Source organism: Heliconius melpomene, chromosome 12, assembly GCF_056956725.1.
Source record: "Heliconius melpomene rosina isolate 202511_hmr_F chromosome 12, ASM5695672v1, whole genome shotgun sequence".
Classification (NCBI taxonomy): Eukaryota; Metazoa; Arthropoda; class Insecta; order Lepidoptera; family Nymphalidae; genus Heliconius; species Heliconius melpomene.
Genome location: NC_140400.1, coordinates 942,606 through 964,921, shown reverse-complemented (window position 1 = coordinate 964,921; position 22,316 = coordinate 942,606). Strand labels below are relative to the sequence as shown.

The 22,316-nt window shown below is 33.7% G+C and overlaps 1 protein-coding gene across 1 annotated transcript in view; it reads right to left on the bottom strand.

The window, feature by feature from the left end:
- Window positions 1–192: 192 nt before the first annotated feature.
- LOC146533317 (facilitated trehalose transporter Tret1-like) overlaps window positions 193–22,316 on the bottom strand; it is a 40,340-nt gene continuing 18,216 nt past the window's right edge. Inside the window, exons 2-10 of the mRNA XM_085195022.1 lie at window positions 10,576–10,646; window positions 6,632–6,828; window positions 5,492–5,655; window positions 5,053–5,203; window positions 4,537–4,765; window positions 3,986–4,157; window positions 3,678–3,792; window positions 2,988–3,404; window positions 193–2,718 (exon numbers count right to left, since the gene is read on the bottom strand). Coding sequence (XP_085051148.1) covers window positions 2,464–2,718; window positions 2,988–3,404; window positions 3,678–3,792; window positions 3,986–4,157; window positions 4,537–4,765; window positions 5,053–5,203; window positions 5,492–5,655; window positions 6,632–6,828; window positions 10,576–10,646 — 1,771 coding nt within the window. The 3' untranslated portion in view covers window positions 193–2,463. The remainder of the gene's footprint in view (window positions 2,719–2,987; window positions 3,405–3,677; window positions 3,793–3,985; window positions 4,158–4,536; window positions 4,766–5,052; window positions 5,204–5,491; window positions 5,656–6,631; window positions 6,829–10,575; window positions 10,647–22,316) is intronic.

Below are 22,316 nucleotides of genomic sequence, written 5' to 3'. Positions count from 1 at the left end.
TTAGTTCACCACACAATATCTCGACAATTCAGCAGAAAATGGGAAACGGGAGGTTCCCATTAGGTTGCTAGATTCCCTCTGCCTACTTTGTTGTGTGCGTGAAGATAAAAAATCCCCTTTTTGTCCTCTAAAATTGAACGGTAACTGGAATACAACCTGATTATACTTTTTAGTTTCAAATAAAAATGACCATTTATTAATATACTTTTATTTGACATCCAGATATTCTGTAATAGATCTATTTTAAAACACCAATTCCAAATACATCAAATTTCTTAGCAAAAATATTTGTGGTCTGGACAGTAGTATCGCTCATTTGGTACAACAATGACGTATTTGCACCTTTTAAAATATTACAATATACGCATCAAAGTTTATAAATATTATTTTTTTGCGTGACACTGTCTCCTTAATATACCAGGGTAAGCAGAGGGAATCTACGAACCTAGTGTTAAGACACTTCCGTTCCCCATTTTCTGCCGTATTCTGGTATATATTCATATATAAAATATTTTATAAAGTGCAATTACGTCATCGTTGCACAAAATAAGTGATATTATGAAGCTGTAAAAAGAATATTTCAACATTTTTCACCAGTATATTATATTTAAATGCATTTCGTTTTATTTTTTATTTAAGCACAAATAATTTTACCTAAAAACATTTAATTCCTTTAAACTAATGAACAGATTTTAATGCGGTATTCACTAAAAGCGATGAACGCTGTCTAGCGTCTAAGTTCCTTGGGGAGTGTTGGAGTGAACAAAGAGAAGATTATCCAAAAACAATTATTATTCAATAAAAATGGAAAGAAATGTTGAAACTTTTCCCAAAAACTAAACTATTCTTCTGATTACATTAAGAATTCGAACTCAGTACCTTATAAATATAAACAACATAATCTACAAATATACTCGTAATATAGAACAAATAATTAAAATACAGTGTTAGTACTAATATCGAATATACAAACATTTGATTTCTAAATTAATTTCACTTGAAATAAAATAATTCTTATATTGTACAAGCAAATAACGTGATATTTCGAAAAATAATTTTGGATAATATTTAACATTATGTATGTGTATAATTTACCTAAAAAAAATGTTTTACCACTATAAAAATACATTCTATGTTCGCGAGTAGACGATGATATTACCAAACTGTACATATATTTATATAATATAGAATATTGTTTTTTTTCAATTTGTAAATGTTTATTTTTTTCACAATTCTTGGTCCAAGAAATTTGCAAAAACTCTTACAATTTATCATCCATTATATCTTTTAAGCTATCATTACTTATTTTTTCTTTTATTAATAATAATAATAAATAATTTACTGTATGTATTAATAATAAACGATCTGGCATTACATATAAAAATATATGTACATACATACAATAATACAACACTAAATACACCTATTATTTATTAGCAATGAGTGGAACTAATATTTACGTCAGGATTTCATATCTGTATCAGACAAAGTTAGACCGTCGCTTAGCTAACTTCTATAAGTTCTATATCTATGTAGAGAAAGAAGATGATAAGAGATAAAAGCAGACAAAATTGTATGTTTTTCTTAAAAATAGTCCTTTTTTATTTTCTAAAAACAGAGTAAGGAGTAGTGATTGATTAATTTATAGTCTGTAGAATATGGAAATGCATATAATATTAGCTGTATCTAGTCGTAGCTAAGCGACGATGTCCACCAGAAGCGTAGTGGACCCATTACGGATTACGTTGGACTTATAAGAGTAAGCTGCACATTTGTATTTTTACCAATAAATAGTCGCGCGGAAAGGACCGAGCGAGTGGAAAGAGTTGAAATGAACTCAGTTCTAGTGAGCAGAGGGAAATAATTACAAAATACAAAACTCTTTATTAGCCTTAGCATGGCCCTTTTATTGTTCTTATTTGGTGAAAACCGGCTTTCCGCCACTAATACCTTACCTTTACCTATGTCTTTTTTCGGATAATAAAATGTATGTAATCCTAGCTATGTGAGGTATTAGATGCATATGTTCACTGTGTATTAATATGTTTATATGAAACATTAAATGACACTCACTGAAAGCCTTATCATAATTGACACAATTATTTTTAGACATACACCTACAGACTATAAAAATAATACTTACACTTCCTATCTACCTTTCTTTATCTATACAACTCTAGAAAACAAATGCTTTTGGGATCTATACATATACAAGACATTATAAATACATTTTGAGCACTTCCAAAACTTCAAATCGGGTAGTAGTACTCATAGATACCAATTACGAATTAACAGGTATTAAATCTTTCCAAATGCTTACATTACCAATTTCATATTCATTTATTTCAAGTTCCAACAGGAAACCATCTCCTAAACAGATTGACCATAAAATATTTAACTTCGGTTATCTCAATTTCCTTCAAAATTTCTTTCTGTTAGAGTAAACACTCCAGCAGTTAACTGTCATCGTTCGTTTTTCTTAGCTTTATAAAGTATCCATGGTCCATGCAAAGCCTCATCTATCTGGACCTGACTCTTTCCTTTTGTTTCCGGTATGGTGAAGTAAATGTAAGTGGCACCCAAAACGGTGATGGACGCACAGATATAATATGTGGCGTGAAGGCCGAGCGCAACGGCTATTGAACCAAAATAACGGAGTAGTAGGAAATTGCTTAGCCACATCCAAGTTATAAGGAAGCTGGACGCTAAGCTTCGGACCTGAAGAAGATTAAAATTATTGTTTTATTATTACTCAATTATTTTTAAGTTGTAGAACACAAGCAAATGTAAAAAGGTGTTGATTGTACTATATGTGGTCAAGTTACTCCCATACTAACAGTGTCTCATATACGACAAGTTTCCACAAGATTACGAGATCGAAGCCGGAGGTAAAACATAAATATAAATAATAAAATGAAAGAATATTAAATATATTCACCTTTTAGATGATTATAGTATTAAGAGGTAGGTAAAGAAAATATACTTACATTTACAGAAAATAATTCTGATATCAACACATAAGGAACAGAGCCCAATCCAATATTATACAAAAACAGCACCAACGACAGCAAAATCACTGGTAACCAAATAGTTATCTCCTCCTTCTCCTTATTATGTTCAAATTTGATTGACCATTCACCATCTATAGTATAGTTGTCGTCTTCTATACTAACACGATACCATGGCTTTCCACTGTCATTCAAAAGACCTGCAGTATGGTTATACCACGTGTTGTTCTCATACATTTCTATTCGTTCTCGAATGTTCCTTTCCTTGTAATTGAACTTCATCAGTGGCCATAAGCGGTGGAGATACCAAGAGTGCATGCGGAGATGTGGATCACAGTATATACCTAATATTGTGAGACCGAAGGCTATTCCGGTACAAGACCATATTAATAGTGTCTGAAAAATTAATTGCTTTTGAATAACTTAAAATATTTGAGACTTTTGTGTTTGCTTATTTTAATATAGTATTCGGCCGATAAAGATTTTAACCAAAAACCAAACTGGAGGATGAAGTATATTACACTTCATATTAAAAAACATAACACACACACAATTTATGTAAAAAAATATACAAAATAAACAAATGTTCTTAAAAAAGAATATTTAAAAAAATAATAGGTATTGAAAAAAACTAATTTTTCCAATATATTTAAGATAAAATTTAGGTACCTTTCTCCCAATTTTATCAACAGTAACAGTCGCTACTGCAGCGCCCAGTACTAATGCAGTACCGCATAACATCGACCCAGCTTCAGATGATTCAAATAAATTTCGGGGCAATGTTCTGAAAAAATCAAAAGCAAAAAAATATTCGTAGGACGACAACAAAGACGACAACAACAGAGTGTAATAGCGTATAATTTAGTTTTTAGTAAGGATCGACCCCACAACCACTTCCTTTAAAGACGCTGTCCCATTTACCACTATACCTCACACAAGATTTATCATCATAAAAGTACATACATACGAGTTCATACCCATTATAAATTGTAAAATTGTAAGCAGTAGCGTTCAACACAGGAACATTGTGAGCGGAATGTCTCAAAACGGCGGCCGCGAAACTGTTGACTGCGCCTGCGCCGCTGCCGGCCGCCGCGCACAGTACTATGAAACAGGAGAATAACGCCCGGCGAGTGCCACGATGTCGAACTGAAAGTGTATTTTTTATTAAGATTATCATTTCTTCACAATAGAAGCAAAATTTATTTTGATAGATTTTTTCCCATAATGAAATAATTAGTATGTTAACGGCATCTTGTTCCGCCAGTTCCGCCAGCCACATGACCCATAAAGTGTGTGAACCCTACGTTCTCTCTGCCTACCCTAATATATGTGGGATACAGAGTGAAGCTAAAAGATATTGTGTGTTGAGTTGCAAAACCCAACGCCGCTTTTTCTTTTATACAACTATGTCGGCATGACAAGAACTTTGTCATTTCTCCCTAAAAGAAATTAACTGTTGATGTCCTATAATATCTGTATAGTAGATATAGATTCATTAAATCAAAACAAAATCGATAAAACTTACACAATTCTTTACACGCCGACTGTTCCACTCTGTCTCTTTCAGAATTAGATTCCAACCCGCTACTCCTCTTCAGCATTGGCTGGAACGTGTCTGAGTCTTGTCTCCTCATGACTTCCTTCCTTCCGTAACCCTCAGATATGCGTATTCTTACTTCTTGTTGTTCTATTACATCTGTCAAATCTTCTCTGAAATCTGATCCGTCGAACCAGCACATTATTTTTGCTGCTTCCTACGGTTAGAACGGGCTTATGATTTATAAATAAAAGTAACGAATATAGCGTCTGACTGTAAATACGACGGTTCCGGGTTCGATTCCCAATTGTTGTTGTTTTCCCCGGATTTTAGAAGGCTTGTGTATTGAGTGGTGGTAATATGTATACATATAGATTACGACAGTATAGTTCAAGTACACGTAGTAGTTATTGTGACATGGTTCTATTTGCACCATTAGAAATATATTTTTAGCACTATTTAAATACTACTACTACTGTATAGTACTACTTACATATATCTTACCTGTATCTTGCCCACACTAATTAGAAACGACGGTGTTTCTGGGAGCCAAATCAAAGACAAGAGTAGTATAATTGGTGCTATGGCCATTAGAAGGGATAGCGCATGCGCAGATAGCATACCACCTGCAGAATAAGCGAAGAGAATCCCGCAGCTGGAAAGATAAGGAAGACGATCTAAGTAATATATTTTAAGATTCAAATTAGAACTACAATTGATTTTTACAGGCCAGTTGAGCCGTAAGAGTACAAACATGCGATTATAAACACGACAGGTTCTAGGTTCGATTCCCATCCCAGGAAATGAAATATAAAAAAAAACCATTTCTTCGCTGCGGCTATCAGACAACGCGCGGCGTTGAATTCCGCCATGCAATGGCTTCAGAATGCGAAAAAAGAAGAAGCTAAAAATATAAAGATTATTAAAAGATGTCATCACTCACCTAGAAGCCAAAGCCGGCATAGCAGCGAGGCCTCTTGTCCTAGGTGCTATTTCAGCACAGTATAACGGTGCTAGTGCCAATGCACCGGCCCCTCCCGCACCTGCCGCCACTCTTGCTGCCCAGACACCTTTAGCCCCACACCAGGCCGCAAGCGACCAGCTTATCTAGAAATATTTTTTTTTAACTTTACGCTGTGTCCTGCAGGCACCTAACAGAGTAGGCAGAGGGAACCTGGGAACCTAGTGTTAAGACACTCCGAATTCTTGAGGCATTGCGTCTTTATTGGCGGAACTCAATATTACACGTCTCGTTACAACGGCCTAGGTATTCATTTTTTATTAATGATATAAATAATTACATATCTATATTAAAAACACATATTGTTATTTTATTATCATATATTAACATATAAGTTGTAAAACAATAGGGCCGCCGGAAGAAAAATATCCATAGATACGTGAATTGTAAATTATTTTCTTTCGGTCCATTCAACAGATTCAACACAGTTGTGGAACTATAATGTAATAAATTCCATAAGTGAAGATATAACAAAATATTACTAACAAATGAATAATTTATTGTTTTAAATAAATATGTATAACAAGTGGAATTCGAACCCACTAACTTTACATTGCTGGAGGAGACTATACTGACTGTGCCATATGCGGTGGCATTCTAGAATGATTAATTCATGAAAGAATAAAATTATAATAGTTCTCAGACAGGCCCTCCTATGATACGTAGTTAATCTGACTTTCAAATTAATATTCCATTAGACGTTTAAAGCATCGTACCTCAGTTGAGAAAGGTTTATGTTTAAAATATTCATTTCCCCAGTTTGGTTAGATCATTTGGTAATTTCCACCAATTAAATATTTACTTTTTAAATAGACTAAGAGTAAAGAGGAAATAATGTACAGTATACTCGTATCTCTTATACACTATTCAATTCTCGCTGCATGTCTACCATCAGACTTTTTTTCAAATTAAAATAGTTATCTTAACACTAGATTCCCAGCTTAACTTGTCCTAATGTACTATGTGCAGGATACAGTTTAAAAAAATCAAAATATTATAAATAAATATTTTTAAGGTAAAAATTTAAAAAAATGTTGTATAAAAAAACCTTTGAAAACTTACAATAAAACTAAGGCATATACACAACGCGCCAGCCTTCCTTCCTTTGACATCAGCTAGTACGGCAAACATGGGCGCTGCGGGTAGAGCAATCAAACAAGGCAGGGCCGCTAACCACGCGCCACCGGTTAGAGCTTCGTTACCCAATACTCCAGAAACCCAGCCTGTGCTACAACCATGAGTGAAGCAGGACAGATTGTCTGGAAAGAAGGTATTCTTATAGTATTCGAAATATTTTTGAGATATCCAAAATATTTTTTTTATTTTCGGTGGTTTGGGTAGATGCATAAAAACCCGTTCGCAGCTTCGCCTGCTTTAACTAAGTAATTAATAATTTATTAATCTGCATTATTTTCATTTATTAATAATAATATCTTTTTAAAAACAATATGTTATTGAAAAGTAAAGTTTTAGCTAATTCAACAAAACAGCTGTATATAGGAATTTTATCGAACATTTTTCAATGGTATAACATTTTACTATTCTAATGGCAGAATATAAAGAAATAAACTTCAATATGCTTCTATATTAGTACAAGTCCAATATCTAACTCCTATACAATCAAATATGGTGAAGAATTTTGTGTGATTATATCATTAGAGACGCTGCAAGTCCAAGAGGAGAAGCGTTGGGAAAATACACAAAGTTCAAGAAATTTTGTATCCAAAGAATCCAAAACGAGCATGTAACTTAGTACTGTGAATGAATTTTCAAGTTGTCAGCAACTTAAAAATTCCTCTAAATCTCTGTAAAACTTTATAATGATGCCGCTGTAAGGCTATGTTATATTTTTATATTTTCCTATATGTCTTATTTTTGCTTCACTCTTTTCCGCATATATAGTTTTCCATTTTCCGCCTAATTTTCCATAATTGCGTGTTGAGTGTTGGGCGGAACCCATTATGCAGTGTCTCAGACTTCATTAATAGATTTTCGTACTAAAAATAATTATTTATTTTATGTACACAATAAACTTTTCTGTATCTCTCTTATACTTCACACTCTTCTATATTTTTTTTCTATCGTCCTAAATTTTCAGTTCTAGAACATTACAGATAGTATATCGTCATCCTTTACAGTCGTAAAAATACATAAGTATATTATGGTGGGATATAATATTTCACCTTTTTTAGCTTCACACTGTATCCCGCATATAGCAGGGCAGGCAGAGGAAATCTTGGAACCTATTGGTAAGACACTTCACCAGTTCCTCATAAATCTGGAGGCATTGTGTGTTGAGTGGCGGAACTCAACGCCACGCTTTCCCTCGTATCCAAAGCGAGGAAATAAAATGATTAAATATTTAATTTCCTCGGGCGGGAATCGAACCCACAACCTATCGTGTTTATAGTCGAATAGTTTACCTGATAGTAACTTTTACCACCAGCTTTGCTACCATCGTCAAGTGAGAATATCTTAAGTTATGTATGACACATTCTAAGTGAGTAAACGATCAACGTGATATACTATTATCTAGCACTAATCTCTCATGCTAAATGGCCAAAATTGGATAGTTCCAACAATAATTGTTCGATATCTCTCTCGATCCAGTAGTTCCTAAGATTAGCGCATTCAACCAAACAAACACTTCGGCTTTATAATATTAGTTACGTTTTGTAAGAAATTGGCCATGTGCTGACTATGTCTAATGTTAGTATAGTGCAAATAAATTCAATTGTCATTAATCACGTAACGTCCAATTTGTCCGTCACGGTACCACAGCGGTCGGTTGGGGCTGTAATTAGTACCACCTATTCTATGATATGATGCTCTACGATCTATTTCATTGAATGTGAGATCAGTAATATAAACAAAATTCAGATTCATACTTTTACTTACATAGCAAATGGATTCATTCTCCGTTTTAACCTAAAACCGTTTTAAAACAAGGCGTGTAGGATGATGGAACTCCCTTTATTTCGCCATAGAAGGGAAATGAAAATTAAATGTATAAATATATTCCCCCTTAAATCATTCCCCACATGGAGCTCGAACTCAGAACCAGGGCGTTTGTATTGAGATATTATTCAACCAAGGACTCCGTTCTCCATTTTCCACTTTCTGGAAGCATTGCGTGTTGAGTAGCAGAACTCAACACCTCGCACAATATTTCATTTCCTATAGTAGGAATTCAATTCACAACAAGTCTTAGTCTCAACAAGTCGACAGGCTTCGAAATTAGTAAATATTGTACCTAGGACCGATCAAAGTCTATTAAATAGGTTGGAAAGGGGAGAACGGAGTATCTTATCACTAGAATCTCTCTACATTCATCACATAAGTAAAACGAGGGACGGCAAAAATGCTAATCTAATGTTTCCCCATAATATATGCAAAGTCACGTAACTGTTGAATGCATGAAAATGGACAGAACTACTGCATATGTATGTGACGTCTCACATTCGCTGCGAATTGGTCAGTACCTAGGAAATTGTTCATTTTGTTCACGTACAATTTTTAATCGTTTTATAGAAGGTTTTAATATTATAATTTGAGAAATTTATTTCTATATTTAAATATTACGCGTTCAGTTTATTTTGTGATTTTTAAAGTGATATTTTTTCTCTATCCCGCTTATAGCAGGGTAGGTAGAGGGAATCTAGTGTTAAGATACTTCCCACCTTCCGCCGAATTTTCCAGACATTGCGTGTTGAGTGGTCAAAACCAACCCTGCGCTTTGTCTTGCCTTGCTCCAGAGCAATAAAATACAGTTTTTTTCAAAATATTTACAGAAAAGAGGATTAGATTAGGATTTTAGTTCATTTCAATTCTTTCCGCTCGCTCTGTTCTTTCCGGTTTACTATTTATTGATGGAAATACTAGTATGCAGCTTCCTATTGCGAGTTCAACGTAGTCCTTAATGGTCCCGCTCCCCTCGTGGTAGAAACCAGACTTCCCAGAACGGTTAAATGTAAATAATTAAAGTATATTCATTCGCTATCGCGAAAATTGGATGTACTCATCGCTTGAAATACGTAAAATGTAAAGACAAAATTAAATAATACATTTAAATTAATGAATGATTCATGACGCGAATAGAAACTCACAAATTGGTTTTCCACTCCATTAGACTATTAATACAAGGCTGTTGCAACTTTGTCCGATAGTTATTGGGTTATATCAGAATAGTTTAGTTTTAGTTGTAGTTAATATAATAATATCGACTATTTTTAAGGTCATCGTGGCGCAGCGGGAAAGCGTCTGACTGGCGGTCATGGGTTCGATTTACACTCGGAGGAATAAACTATTTTCATTTCCTCGCGCTGGTAACAAAATAGCGCGGCGTTGAGTTCTATTGCTCAACAAGCAAATCGGGTGGAAGGAAGAAGGGGGAAACAAAGTATCTCAAGATTCAGCAGTAAGACACTGCCTTCCGCCACGACGACTTCAACTTCAACAGATCAGTTTTCAAGGCAAATATATATTTTTTAATTAATAGCAGGATGTAGAACTATAGTGAATACAGTTAATAACTTCGAAATTGCCCCTTGTTGAAGCTAAGAGCATTATAGAGGATAATAGACCTTAGAACTTAGCTATATGCAAGGTTGTAAGTACAAGTTTTAAGGGAAACTTAACATTACTTGACGAATAGTTTGCAACTAATGGGTTTCGCGGACAATATCATATAAGTGGTCAGTGGCAAAAGGGTATGACTGTAAACGCAAGGTTATGGATTCGATTCCCACTCAGCAAAATGAAATATTTAATATTAAAATTTTCCTCGCTTTGATAAGAAGACGTCACTCAACATACCATGCCGCGGAGATAGGTGTCCTCCAAGCCAAATGTCTGTCATAAAATGACAATATTCAAAAAACTTCTCAATTATGTGAAATCAAATAGAAAAGTTGTAATTTGCATAAAATTGAGTTAATAAGCTACACACTTCAAGGGTGTGAAATCCATACAGATTACTAAAGTTTAAAACCAATCTCATTACTTACATACTGTGGCTGCTATTAATCTCCGCACAGAACCCCGCCATCGTTTAGAAGCAGTTCTTTCTATACGATTTCTGTAACAAATAAAATAAATGAACAATAAATTTTCAAAAATAAATAAACAATCTGTCTATCAAAACTGGTTTTAAAATAAATTTTATGAATAAATGAATTTTAACGTGAAGGATTTATTTCTGCCAACTTTCGACTAACTTTCGTTCATATTGACTTTTTCTATTTCCATACTGATGGTAGCTTAAGTTTTCGTATTTATTAAATAACTAGTGGGCCCGGACGCGGCTACGCCCGCAAAAATATAAGCCTAAATAATTAAAATAAGTTAAAAAATAATAATAAGTGAAGATTTATTATTAGAAAAAATATCTGAGTAACCGAAATGAACAAACAAAAGAAATAAAAGTAACTAAAGGAAATTCTTAATATTAGAAAAAGTACCTAAAGTTTGCCGTGCGCGCGTACTAAACATTTTTCTATATTAAATAATTATTAATTTTTGCGAACATTATTAAATAAAATCTCAAATGATTATAATTACGATATTTTAAGTGTATAACATCGGTATAGATAACCGAACTGAGATAAATTAATTATAAGTAGCAAATAATTACATAAAAAATAATAGTAATTTGAAAATATATAAAAATTTACAAAATCATCAAAGTCATCTGCCCGTTCGCGTCGGTCATACAATACCACTCGTAGGCTAGGTCATTTGGAATCAGTGACATCTTAATTATTTATTAGAATGTTATACAGTAAACTATAATTTCCATCTAGATGAAATGCTAAAAGTGACTCTTATATTTATTTTCATAAGGATGAATATCAAATTATAGAAATCATCTAATTTTTGTTAATGTATACAAATCTATATCGGCGCGCGCCATGTATGCACTAAGCAAACTCACTTTGGGTGACGTTTTCGTAAAACAATAAACTTTGCAAATCGTTGCTTAGCAACGCGTAGCGATGATTGTTATTAACATGGCGGAATAAATTCCTTGTCAAATTAATTCTTTTAATTTATTGGTATATATCGAAAATATTACAAATATGAGAAAAAAAAAAGTATCCTATGTTCATCCCGGGACCCTCAAGTATCTCTATATGAGTATTTTATCACAATTAAATTAGCGGTTTGGCCCTGATTGTGTAAAGGACAGACAGACAGACAGACAGACAGAGTTACTTTCGAATTTATAATATAGGTATGGATAGCTACTATTAGTACTTGCATATAAAGACAAATTATGAGTTACAGCTTAATTATATGTATAGACTAGAAAGATGATGACATAATCACTTTGCTATTGAGAACTATCTGTGTACACTGGAAAGTTGTGAGTTCGATTACCATTTACATCAAATAATTAAACTATCATTGATTTGGGAAATGGTGTTGAAATTATTATTATTTCCCCGTTTCGTCACTCAACAAACAATGTTTCAAAAATTGGGCAGAATGAGGGGAATAGAGTACCTTAACACTGCGTTTATTCTATCCTCTTCTATCCTGATCTTAAAAAAAACGTGAAACTGATTAAAAAATATGTATTAACGAAATCTATCCCCTATTCAATTTCCCTGAAAGTAAAATATATTTCATGGACAATATTTCAGTGCAAGCAATTTCTTCGGTATCTGAGAGCGCTTCAATAAAATTTTCCCGAACAATAAAGTAGTTGAAAAAGTTCCCTTCACCTCCTTCGTGCTCTAAATTTCAATGAAACTATTTCTTCTGTTCTACTTCCGGATGACCAAATTAAAATATTAAACAAATATTAGGTCCTTACATATCACATTGGCGTTTTGTCGTACTGGCCCCTTTAATCACTATTTTTGACTCAAAAAAAGTTACTTATAAGCGTTTGGTGGACTAGTGCCAGTGTCCTTCATTACAGTTTTCTGAAATCTGAACAGACGATATTTTCATTACGATTGACGTCAATTGTTTGCACCCCATGACGGAAAAGTTAACTAAACAACTGAGGCTAGTCAATCGTTCTACGCCACTGCTGCCTCACGACGTTAGACCACACACAGCCACAACAGATTAGAAGAGCTTTTTTCGAAATGTGGATAATTTCTTTCAAAAGAAAAAAAATCAACACCGATGGGGCAGTCCAAACCACTTTCAAAGATTTTATTGATTCCCGTCCGAGTGGTTTTTTCCGCAAAAGTATTAATGAACTACCCATGATGGCAAAAGATAACAATGATTCATATTTTCATGAAATAAATATATTACATAAAAAATATACGACTTTTTATTAATTAAACAAACAAAAAAACAAGAAGTAGAAACGGACTCATCCTAGTTTATCAGAGTGTTCAGTTAAACGGCCTTATTCAATTACAAAGTTAGAATTAAACTGCGGTTGATCTACCGAAGTTTGGTAGCAGGTGTGCCTTCCGCCGCATATATCATGTTATTTTAATGAGGCCTTATGTTAATTTTATGCAAGGCTTCCTTGTGGAAACACTGTTGTAACTGTGCTAGAATATATACATTTTTTAGTAATTTTTGAGCTATTTTGTACGTTAAAAAAAAATTTAAAGTTCTATACTAATATAATATTATTAACACTAGGTTCCCTCTGCCTACCCTGATATGTGCATCATACAGTGTGAAGCTAAAAAATCGACACAATGTGTGTTGAATTGCGGGACCTTAACGCCACGTTCGCCGCCGTCCAGTCCCTAGATATTTCATTATTTATTTACTTTATTTATTTCGTAGTGTATTATATTGTGCAAGTTAAAATCTTTCATTTGATACCCATATCAGGTGGGTTGTGAAAAATTTGTAATCCGCCATTTCGTCGCAGCGGCCATTTTGGATTAACAACAATATTGATTATGTATAATTGTATTGTCATCAGAACAGAATAACCAAACCAAATTTCAGCTCAATCGGTCACCACAAGTCAAATAAACCCTTGCATAGAGATTACTGGAAATTCGATGTATATTAATAAATGTTTCTATTGTTTATTTTCGTTTTACCTACAAAACACCTAAGCTTTAAAAAATATATACAAGCTTGTATTTCAAATGTTTTTTTATGTTTTGTGTTTGTTTTAGTAATATCATGGTAGAATGGACATTGAGAACGACGCGACGTTTAAAATAACAAACTATATTGATTCTAATAAATATGCTGTAATAAATAAATATAGCCAGTCGTGGTGCAAGGGCACAAAGTTTGCCTGTGAAAGCGACTGGTTGTAAATTCGATCCCGACTCGGGGAAATGTAATATTTATTTAAATATATATTTTCATTTCTTCGCTCCTACCTACTGTGTGCGGGATACAGAGTGAAGCTGATATATTTGATTTTTATTTTTTGTACAATAAGTTACAGAATAAATAATATTAAATCTATTTTAATTAAATTTAACCTAATTAGTAGGTAGATAAAATATTTTCATTGAGTATAGTTGGACAAGCGGAAATAATACAATGTAACTCTGTTCTCCACTTGCAGTTCGAATTAAAGATATTTCATGTTGAGTGGCGGAACTAAACCCCAAGCTTTGTCTGGTTATAATGGGGAAATGAAAATAATTCCTTCCTAAGTAGGAAGCAGACGCTATTCCACTGAACCACGATAGCCTCTGATACGATTGTCACCTACTAGTAAATAAATAAAGCTCGAAATTAAAAATAAACAAAGAAAATTGAAAGTATACCTTAACATTTGCGTACAAAATTAAATATATATTCAACATTTGTATATAGCGCGATCTTTGTGGATTTTATCCTCACTTAGAAAATGATTATAATTAAAATATTTTCATTTTCCCGTTCTAGTAGGTGAAGCGCGGCGTTGACTTCCGCCACTCAACAATGCAATGTCAATACATTGCATTTTGGGGGAAATTGGGGGAATAATCCGATAAGATTGTCTTATTATTAGGTTCCCTCTATTCCGTTTCGTATAAATTTCGAACTCATAATCATCTCGAATTACTTTAATTTCAAACAAAAGATTTAGATATAATAGATACCTACGAGTATTTATATGAATAAATAATAAAGTTTCTTCGTAAATAATTTATAATTTGAAGTGACTTTTACACGCTTTGTGAATATTACGACCAAAGTTTTGAGGTAAGCGATCTCGGGACGCTCCAACTTATGGCTGTAAATTCTACGGAATATTATAATTTATCTTTAAAAAAATTAAATACGAAAATAGAGGCCAGTTATGGCGCAAGGGCAAAAAGTGTGTTTGAAAACGCGACTGTGGGGTCGACCCCACAACCAGTTGAGACCGTCGTGGCGCAGTGGCACAAGGGTGTGACTGTAACGCACAGAAAGTGTGGGAACGGAGTGTCCTAACACTGAGTTCCCTCTGCCTACCCTGCTGTGTGCGGAATACAGCTGGAAGCTATTTTTGTTTATTTAAGTAGGTGGTAGGTAGATTCGCGCCGCACGGCAGGTGCACGGCAATTTTTTCCGCGTAAATTAAAGAGATTCAATTCTATAAGAATAGGTTCAGCAGTTTCGAAGATTCGCGTTTACAAACAGAAAGTTATGCATATACCCCTACATACGGGGGCACATCCCTGAAAAACACTGTTATTTTGAAATCACAGGAAAATATTTTTATTTTTTTTATACCTACGCACGTACGTAATAAGTAACGCAGTAAATATTTATTTCATAATTATTTAAGGAGAAAAAGACTAACTTAAATTAATAAAATCGAAATTGAATGATCTCAAACGTTTTATAAAAAATGTTTAAACATTTTTTTTCTTTTTTTTTATACTTATCCCGCTAAAACATACCTAAGAGTAAGTATTCTGACATACAACAAGCGATAGTTTATGAAAATGCATACTGTTTTAAAGGCCTTGTCTTTGATGAAAAATAGAAAAACTTGAAATGTAATATACAGCGTGTTCGAAAACATAAAAGACTGAATAACAAAATAATTACATAATATTACAATTTTTTAAACGACATGGTTTTATCATATTTTCATTAGAAGAGATCTTAGTGTGTCTTTTCCAGTAAAACTACCTTCAAATTTATAGTTTAATGTTTTTAATATTTTAAAACGCAACAGTTGTGGGTGTCATTTCCTACTTGGAGAAAAGAATTCTTTCCATTTCCTTGCTCTAGTACCTACACAAATAAAGTGGGGACAAAGTATTATAACACGGGATACGGCATGAGGCTTCCAAAAAAGAAAATTCGTTACAATAAATCAGCCACTGATAATTTAAATGTAATCCTTTTATAAAGCACGTTACATTATATGTAGAGTTGCGGTCTTTAACGACGTGTTTTGTTTTGTTATGGAAGCGACGAAATGAAAATATTTCACTCCACCAAATGAGAGTCGAACTGAGACGTAGAGTGCCACTACGCCACGCCACGACAGCCTCGCATGTAAAATTTAAAAATAAAAACATTTTATGCACTTATAAGAACATGCTATATAATGGGGTTGCATGTAAGCTATCAGTGGCTGACTTCTTGTAGCGAAACTTAGCAGGTGGAAGTGCTTTTTGAAGGTAATTACGTTGTTTATTAAAGTAGAAACGACAATGTGTACCATAGCTAATATTAAACAATATTTTTAACACCTATCCATGTGGAGGGTGGTGGAGCGAACTTAGATACCAGGTGTCAAGACACTTCATTCCTGTTAAGACACTTTCACTCACCGTCGAATTCTCGAGGTATTACATGTTGAATGGTGGAACTCAACGCCGCGCTTTGCTTTGTTACCAATGTGAGGAAATAAAAATCGACCCACAATCGTCGCGTTTACAGTCACGCTTGCACCCCTACGCCATTATAAAAAAAAAAATGCCATATTTTGTTTTAAAAAAAGACTAATTGCCATCCTGTTCGTCAAAGTATTATGTTTGGTATAAACCCTATTATATGAAGTAAAGTTTAGAAGCCTTCGTGCAGCGGAAGTAAAAACAAAAGTTAAAATCGTATTAACAAATCTTATACGTTAGCTAAGGTATTTAGTATGAACTCCTGAATGTAATCAAGAACGCGAGTTCAAATAAACGTAGGAATATATTTTTAATCGACCTCAAAAAAGGAGGTTATCAGTTTGACATATGTTGTCTGTATGTAATATTATTGAAGTTGGATAACATTTAAGTAACATATTTAGGTTTTCAAATTTAGGTCATGGAATAGTCTAAGTTTCATCAGAATCGGTTCAGTAGATTTTCAAGTATGGGTAACCATGAATTTCTGAAGGAATTATCACTAAAGTTCTTTATAAGAAATGTTTTCACGAAATGAAACACGCGGTTAATATTCTAACGAAAATATTTTAAGAAGGTAAACGTTAGACGGAATTTTTGCCTACATCTCTAAATGCGGGGCATGCGTCAAGATAAAAAGGGTAAAATATGGGGGAATATTGCCAAGATATTCATTATCTTATCCTTCAGAGGCTTATAAGATAAATTTTATTCTTATGTGTTCTGAAGATTTTTTTTAAGAATATTTAACTGTACATACGATGATTGTGGGTTCAATTCCCACTCAGGGGCAACTTAACACCTTAACACTAGGATCCGTCAGCCTACTCTGCTACATGTGTGAAGCAAAAAAAAATATCATAGGAAGAAAGAGTCTTAACCGTAGGTTCCCAGGTTCCCTCTGCCTACCCTGCTATGTGCTGGATACAGCGTAAATAAATATATCAAGCTAACATTGTAATAACTGACAAAAAGCGACAAACCTGTGAAGCTAAAAAGAAACCACAAGTCATGGATGCTAACGAAGATTAAATTCTCTCAGAACTTGGTAATGCTCCAAAAGTTACAAAAACGTCGTGATATATGGAAACGGTACGATCGCCTACATAGCTAATGAGATAACAAGATAAAAGGGATGTCATTCTTTCTTTCAATTTTACAATGTACTAAAAGTAACTGATTGCCTCCAGTGTGTATCGAACCACCAACTATAGCGCTTACAATCAGACGCTACCCCACTGCGCCACGATGGATGACAGCTTGCAAAGTAGTAAATTCGATAATTTTATTAGATAATTTAATACTTTCACATAATATATCTGCAGAATAAAAATAATATATCCGTTGTTCACTTACTATATTTAGGATTTCGTATCAGGAAAGAAAACTACGGAGCCCTTATCCGTATGTATGCCTGTCCGTCTGTTAAGGTCTTCGTTTCTTGAATGACGGAAAATTAAGCTTTTAAATCAAGCCAATAAAAAAATAGCATTTGTGCATTGTTTTTGCCTAAATTTACATGAATTTTATACAAAACTGCGTTAATTTTTTCTTATATCAAAACACTCTTTTTTCCACATTCAGCCCGGATTCGGGATGTCGTATATTGAGCGATAGAACTCAACACCGCACTTTGTCAAATTTTTAGGTAGAATTAATATGAATTGTGATGAAAAAGTAGTGCAACAATGTATTACAATTACATACAATCGATTTAAAACAAGATCTTTTTTAAAAAAGCAAAAACCAAAGCAAATTTGGCAGAACAAACCTAGTTCCCAACTTTTCGAGACAATGCGTGTTGAATCGCGAAACCTAACTCCGCGATATATAAAAAAAACAAAAATGATAACCTCACAGTATAAAGTCCTATTGTACTTTAAAATACTTACAAGATAAGATCGTTACATAAATACACACTCGTACCCGCCTTCCGTGTGTACAAATAATGTGAACACGCAATTCTTGGAGGTTACGTCGCGACAGTTGACAGTATGTTTTAAAATAGGCAAGCTGATATAAAATTGATGTTATGGCGTAGTTAGGGTTTCTTTTTTAACTTCACCCTTTATCGTTAACCTCAAAATTGAGACCGGCTTACAAATATAAGTTTTGTGTCAAGTAGTGTCAAGACACTCTGTTCTCCACGCACCAAAAATATTCGCCAAATGGCGTGTTAAGTTACTTGACCTAAGTTTACTGAACGTTTTGGTTTGTAGCACAAGAGAGTAAAATTATTAAAATTTTTTTTTGTTTGTTTTGTTCACGCTGTATCCAGCAAATAGTATGGTAGTCAGCGGGAACCTGGGAACCTAGTGTTACAGACACTCCGTTTTCCATTAAGACACTTCAGTCCCCAACTCTCCGTAAAGTTTTTGAGCTAATTTAATGTAATAGACAAACTGTGAAAGTACTATCTTTATTCTACTTCTCATCTTTTTGGCCTTTTTAAGTTATTATTTATTTAAGCCTTTTTATTTAAGTTACAGCACAGTGATAAAATGGTAAGCCTAATATTTGAAGTCAAGCAAAAGAATGAAAGCATAATAATATATCATTCATCTCTAAAATATAAAAAGCTTTTTAAGCTTAAAAGTCACCTTTTTTGTGAGACAAATAACATTAAATACTGCCAAAACCATGCTAGTCACAAACAAAGCTATAAATATTAGTCCGAATCATGGGATAAGTCAATTAAAGGTACAAGGTCACTAGTTCAATTCTTTCTTGTAACTCATATTATATTATACGCTTTATTCCTCATAGACAGAGAGTATCCAGGGCCAAGGCACTCCATTCTCCACTTTCTCAGCGCCGTAATTTTTTTTAGTATCACGCTGTATAACAGGGTAAGTAGAGATTACCTGAGAACCTAATGTTAAAATACTCTGTTCCCATTAAGATTCACTTTTATTCTCCACTTTCCACCGAATGCTTCAGTCACTGCATGTCTAGTGGAGGAAGAAACCCCGAGCTTCGCCTCATTCACAGAGTCAAGAAATGAAAATATTAAACATTTAATTTCCCAGAGCGGGAATGGAACTCACAACCGCTTACAGTCGCATGCTTGTGCCCCGCTGCGACGGCCCATATGCTTCGTAATATGAATTATACAGGTGGAAGAGGCAGTGCTTCTTTTATTGAAACTGCATATAGGGTAATATATTTCAAACCCACACCTAATAAATTAAACAAGGTACCTCAACAGTTTGGACGTAGGATTTTTTTTCATTTCACGATTTTTATCCATACCTGTATTTCGTGTAACGCACACATACGTCGTATGCGACGTTTCCGATTTGACAGGTAAGTGTTTGCGTGCCTATGTTATACTTTACAAATGGCGTTTTATTTTAAAACGATAATTTTATTATTTATTTTGTTTGAAAAAATAACTTTTTCATTTTTGGGAATTAATTTTTTTCGGAATTATACTAGGCTTTTATAGAGTAGTTAAAACTGTGGTTTCATTTAAAGTGGTGCTGACAATTCCACCCTGTACACACGATACATAATTGTGCACGTGAATATGTAAATAATGCAAATTATAACGCTATAAGTGGAGTCAAATTTAATAAACATAATATTTATACTGTAAATTAAATAAAATCAATGTTTTAGTCTCTCTAGTTCTAGTCTCTCTCTCTGACAGACGGCGGACAGTGTAGTTTTTGGAACCGCCCTTACCCTTTGGGTACGGATTCCTCAAAAATCCCCCATAATACCTAAAATACATTAAAGCTGTTACCTCCGCAATATGAGCTAAATCGACACAAATCCCCCGTACAAAACACCAAAGCTATAAATACTCGTTTGCAGTTCACACGAATCTACTAGATTCGAGAGCCGATTACCTTGTCAATATGTCGACCCAATTTTGTTGAGTGAAGTACACTTTACCTATACAGAAGGGGTAACACTTTTTTCACACCTATATAAAGGAGGCCTGGCGTGGCGCAAGGCACAAAGATAAACACGACAGGTTCGATTCCCACTTGAGGAAATAAAATATTTAGTATTTTTATTTTTGCGCAACGATAAAAAGCATGGCGTTGAGTTTCGCCACCCAAAACGCAATATCTTACAAAAACCTAATATAAATATGTCCTAGAGCAGGTGTTATTTTTTTGATGTAGGAATAAATACAATAAAAAACCTTTTCCTTTTCCATAAATTGAATTATTATATCATAATTTATTTTATGTATTACTGCCTTATTTAATACGCCACTCACATATGAATTGGATCTGTGATAAAATGTAAAGTTAAATTTACGGGCAATTATATTAAGCTCATTAATATCATGCTTAAAATAAAGTATAAACATAATATACAGATGTGATATAAAAATATATATATTTTTTTTACTTCACGCTGTATCCCATTTATGGCAGGGTAAGCAGAGGGAACCTAGTGTTTAGACACTTAGCTCCCCACTTTATCCCAATTTTTCGAGACAGTGCGTGTTGAGTGGCGGAACTCAATGCCGGGCCTTGATGCCAGTGCAAAGGAATGAAAATATTAAGAAATAATAATTCATTCCCTCGAGGAGGTTCAAACCCACAACCATCGCGTTACAATCACATCCTTGTGCTGCACCACAACGGCCACTTTATAATTGATATGTATATTATACTTAAACTGCATATATTTTTCTTTAGTCACTTTCCCGCATACAGTTCTATGAAAAATACTCGGAAAACTAACAACTAGAAATTTATTATACAAGTTTACAGAAGCGTGTTCTAATTAAATGTTTTTGTTTGAACTTTTTCTTTACTAAAATTTAAATTATATAATATTTTAGAGACTTTATGAATAAAATGTTAATGATAATTGCATAAATTAATGTTAATGGTTAAGTGAAAACACAACTTCACGCTGTATCCCGCACTTTGTAGGGTAGAAAGAGAGGGACTTATTTCTAATACTCTACTTTCCCAATGTTAAATTTTCGAGAGTACCGTTTAACTAAACAGCTCAACACATGCTAGCGTTAGTACACATCAGACCCAGAGCGAGGAAAATAAGATTAATTTAAATAAAAAAATAAATGGTGTGTTTTCTATCTAGGAAATAATAAGATAAAACGCGACGTTGAGTACCGTCACTCAACACGCAATGTCTCGACTACTTTGTGAAGTAAAAAATCAACATTTTACATTGGTGTTGGCATTACATTAGACTTGCTTTTAAAATGGGTATAATATATGAACGTAACCTACGGCCGTTGTAACGGTCTTCTAGAATTCGACAGAATGTGGGGAACTGAAATATGTTAATGGGAACAGAGAGTCTTAACAGAGAGAAGAATCTCAGGTTCCCTCTGTATACCTTGCTATGTGCGGGACACAGCGTAAAATTAAAAAATCACACTTAGTTTTATTAATAGACCGTGGAAATAAAAATATTAAATATTCCATTCTTCCCAGTGGGAATTGAACCCACAACCGTCACGTTTACAGTTACGCGCTTGTACCCCTGCGACCAGACTTCCTAAATTCATTCTATATTTCTATTTTAGTCGATATATATACGTTAGGGAATAAACTACTTCTAGTAACGAATGCATGTCACGTTTTAGCCATATTTGACTGTTATATGACTTTTACCTGACTTTGGTCTTAGCCAGCCAATTTATTTTCTATAAAATATTGTATAGTGACAATGTTATTATGAAAATGTAAATGTTTTGACGGTTACGTGTTCAATTTTCATTAAAAAAAAATACATTTTAAGAAAGGATAAACAAATTAGTGGGCATGATTTGCAGGCTATGTTTATTAATTTAGTATTATATCTTTAATCTAAATGTATAATTATTTAATTTAGATATTTATAAGAGACCTTATACTAATAACTTTAAATTATTTTCACCTACTTTTAAAAAACGAATTAAAAATAAATATTCTTAATTTGTGTAAAAAATACTTATTCAACTATCTCAACATACAAAATGCCGACACGTTGCCAATTCA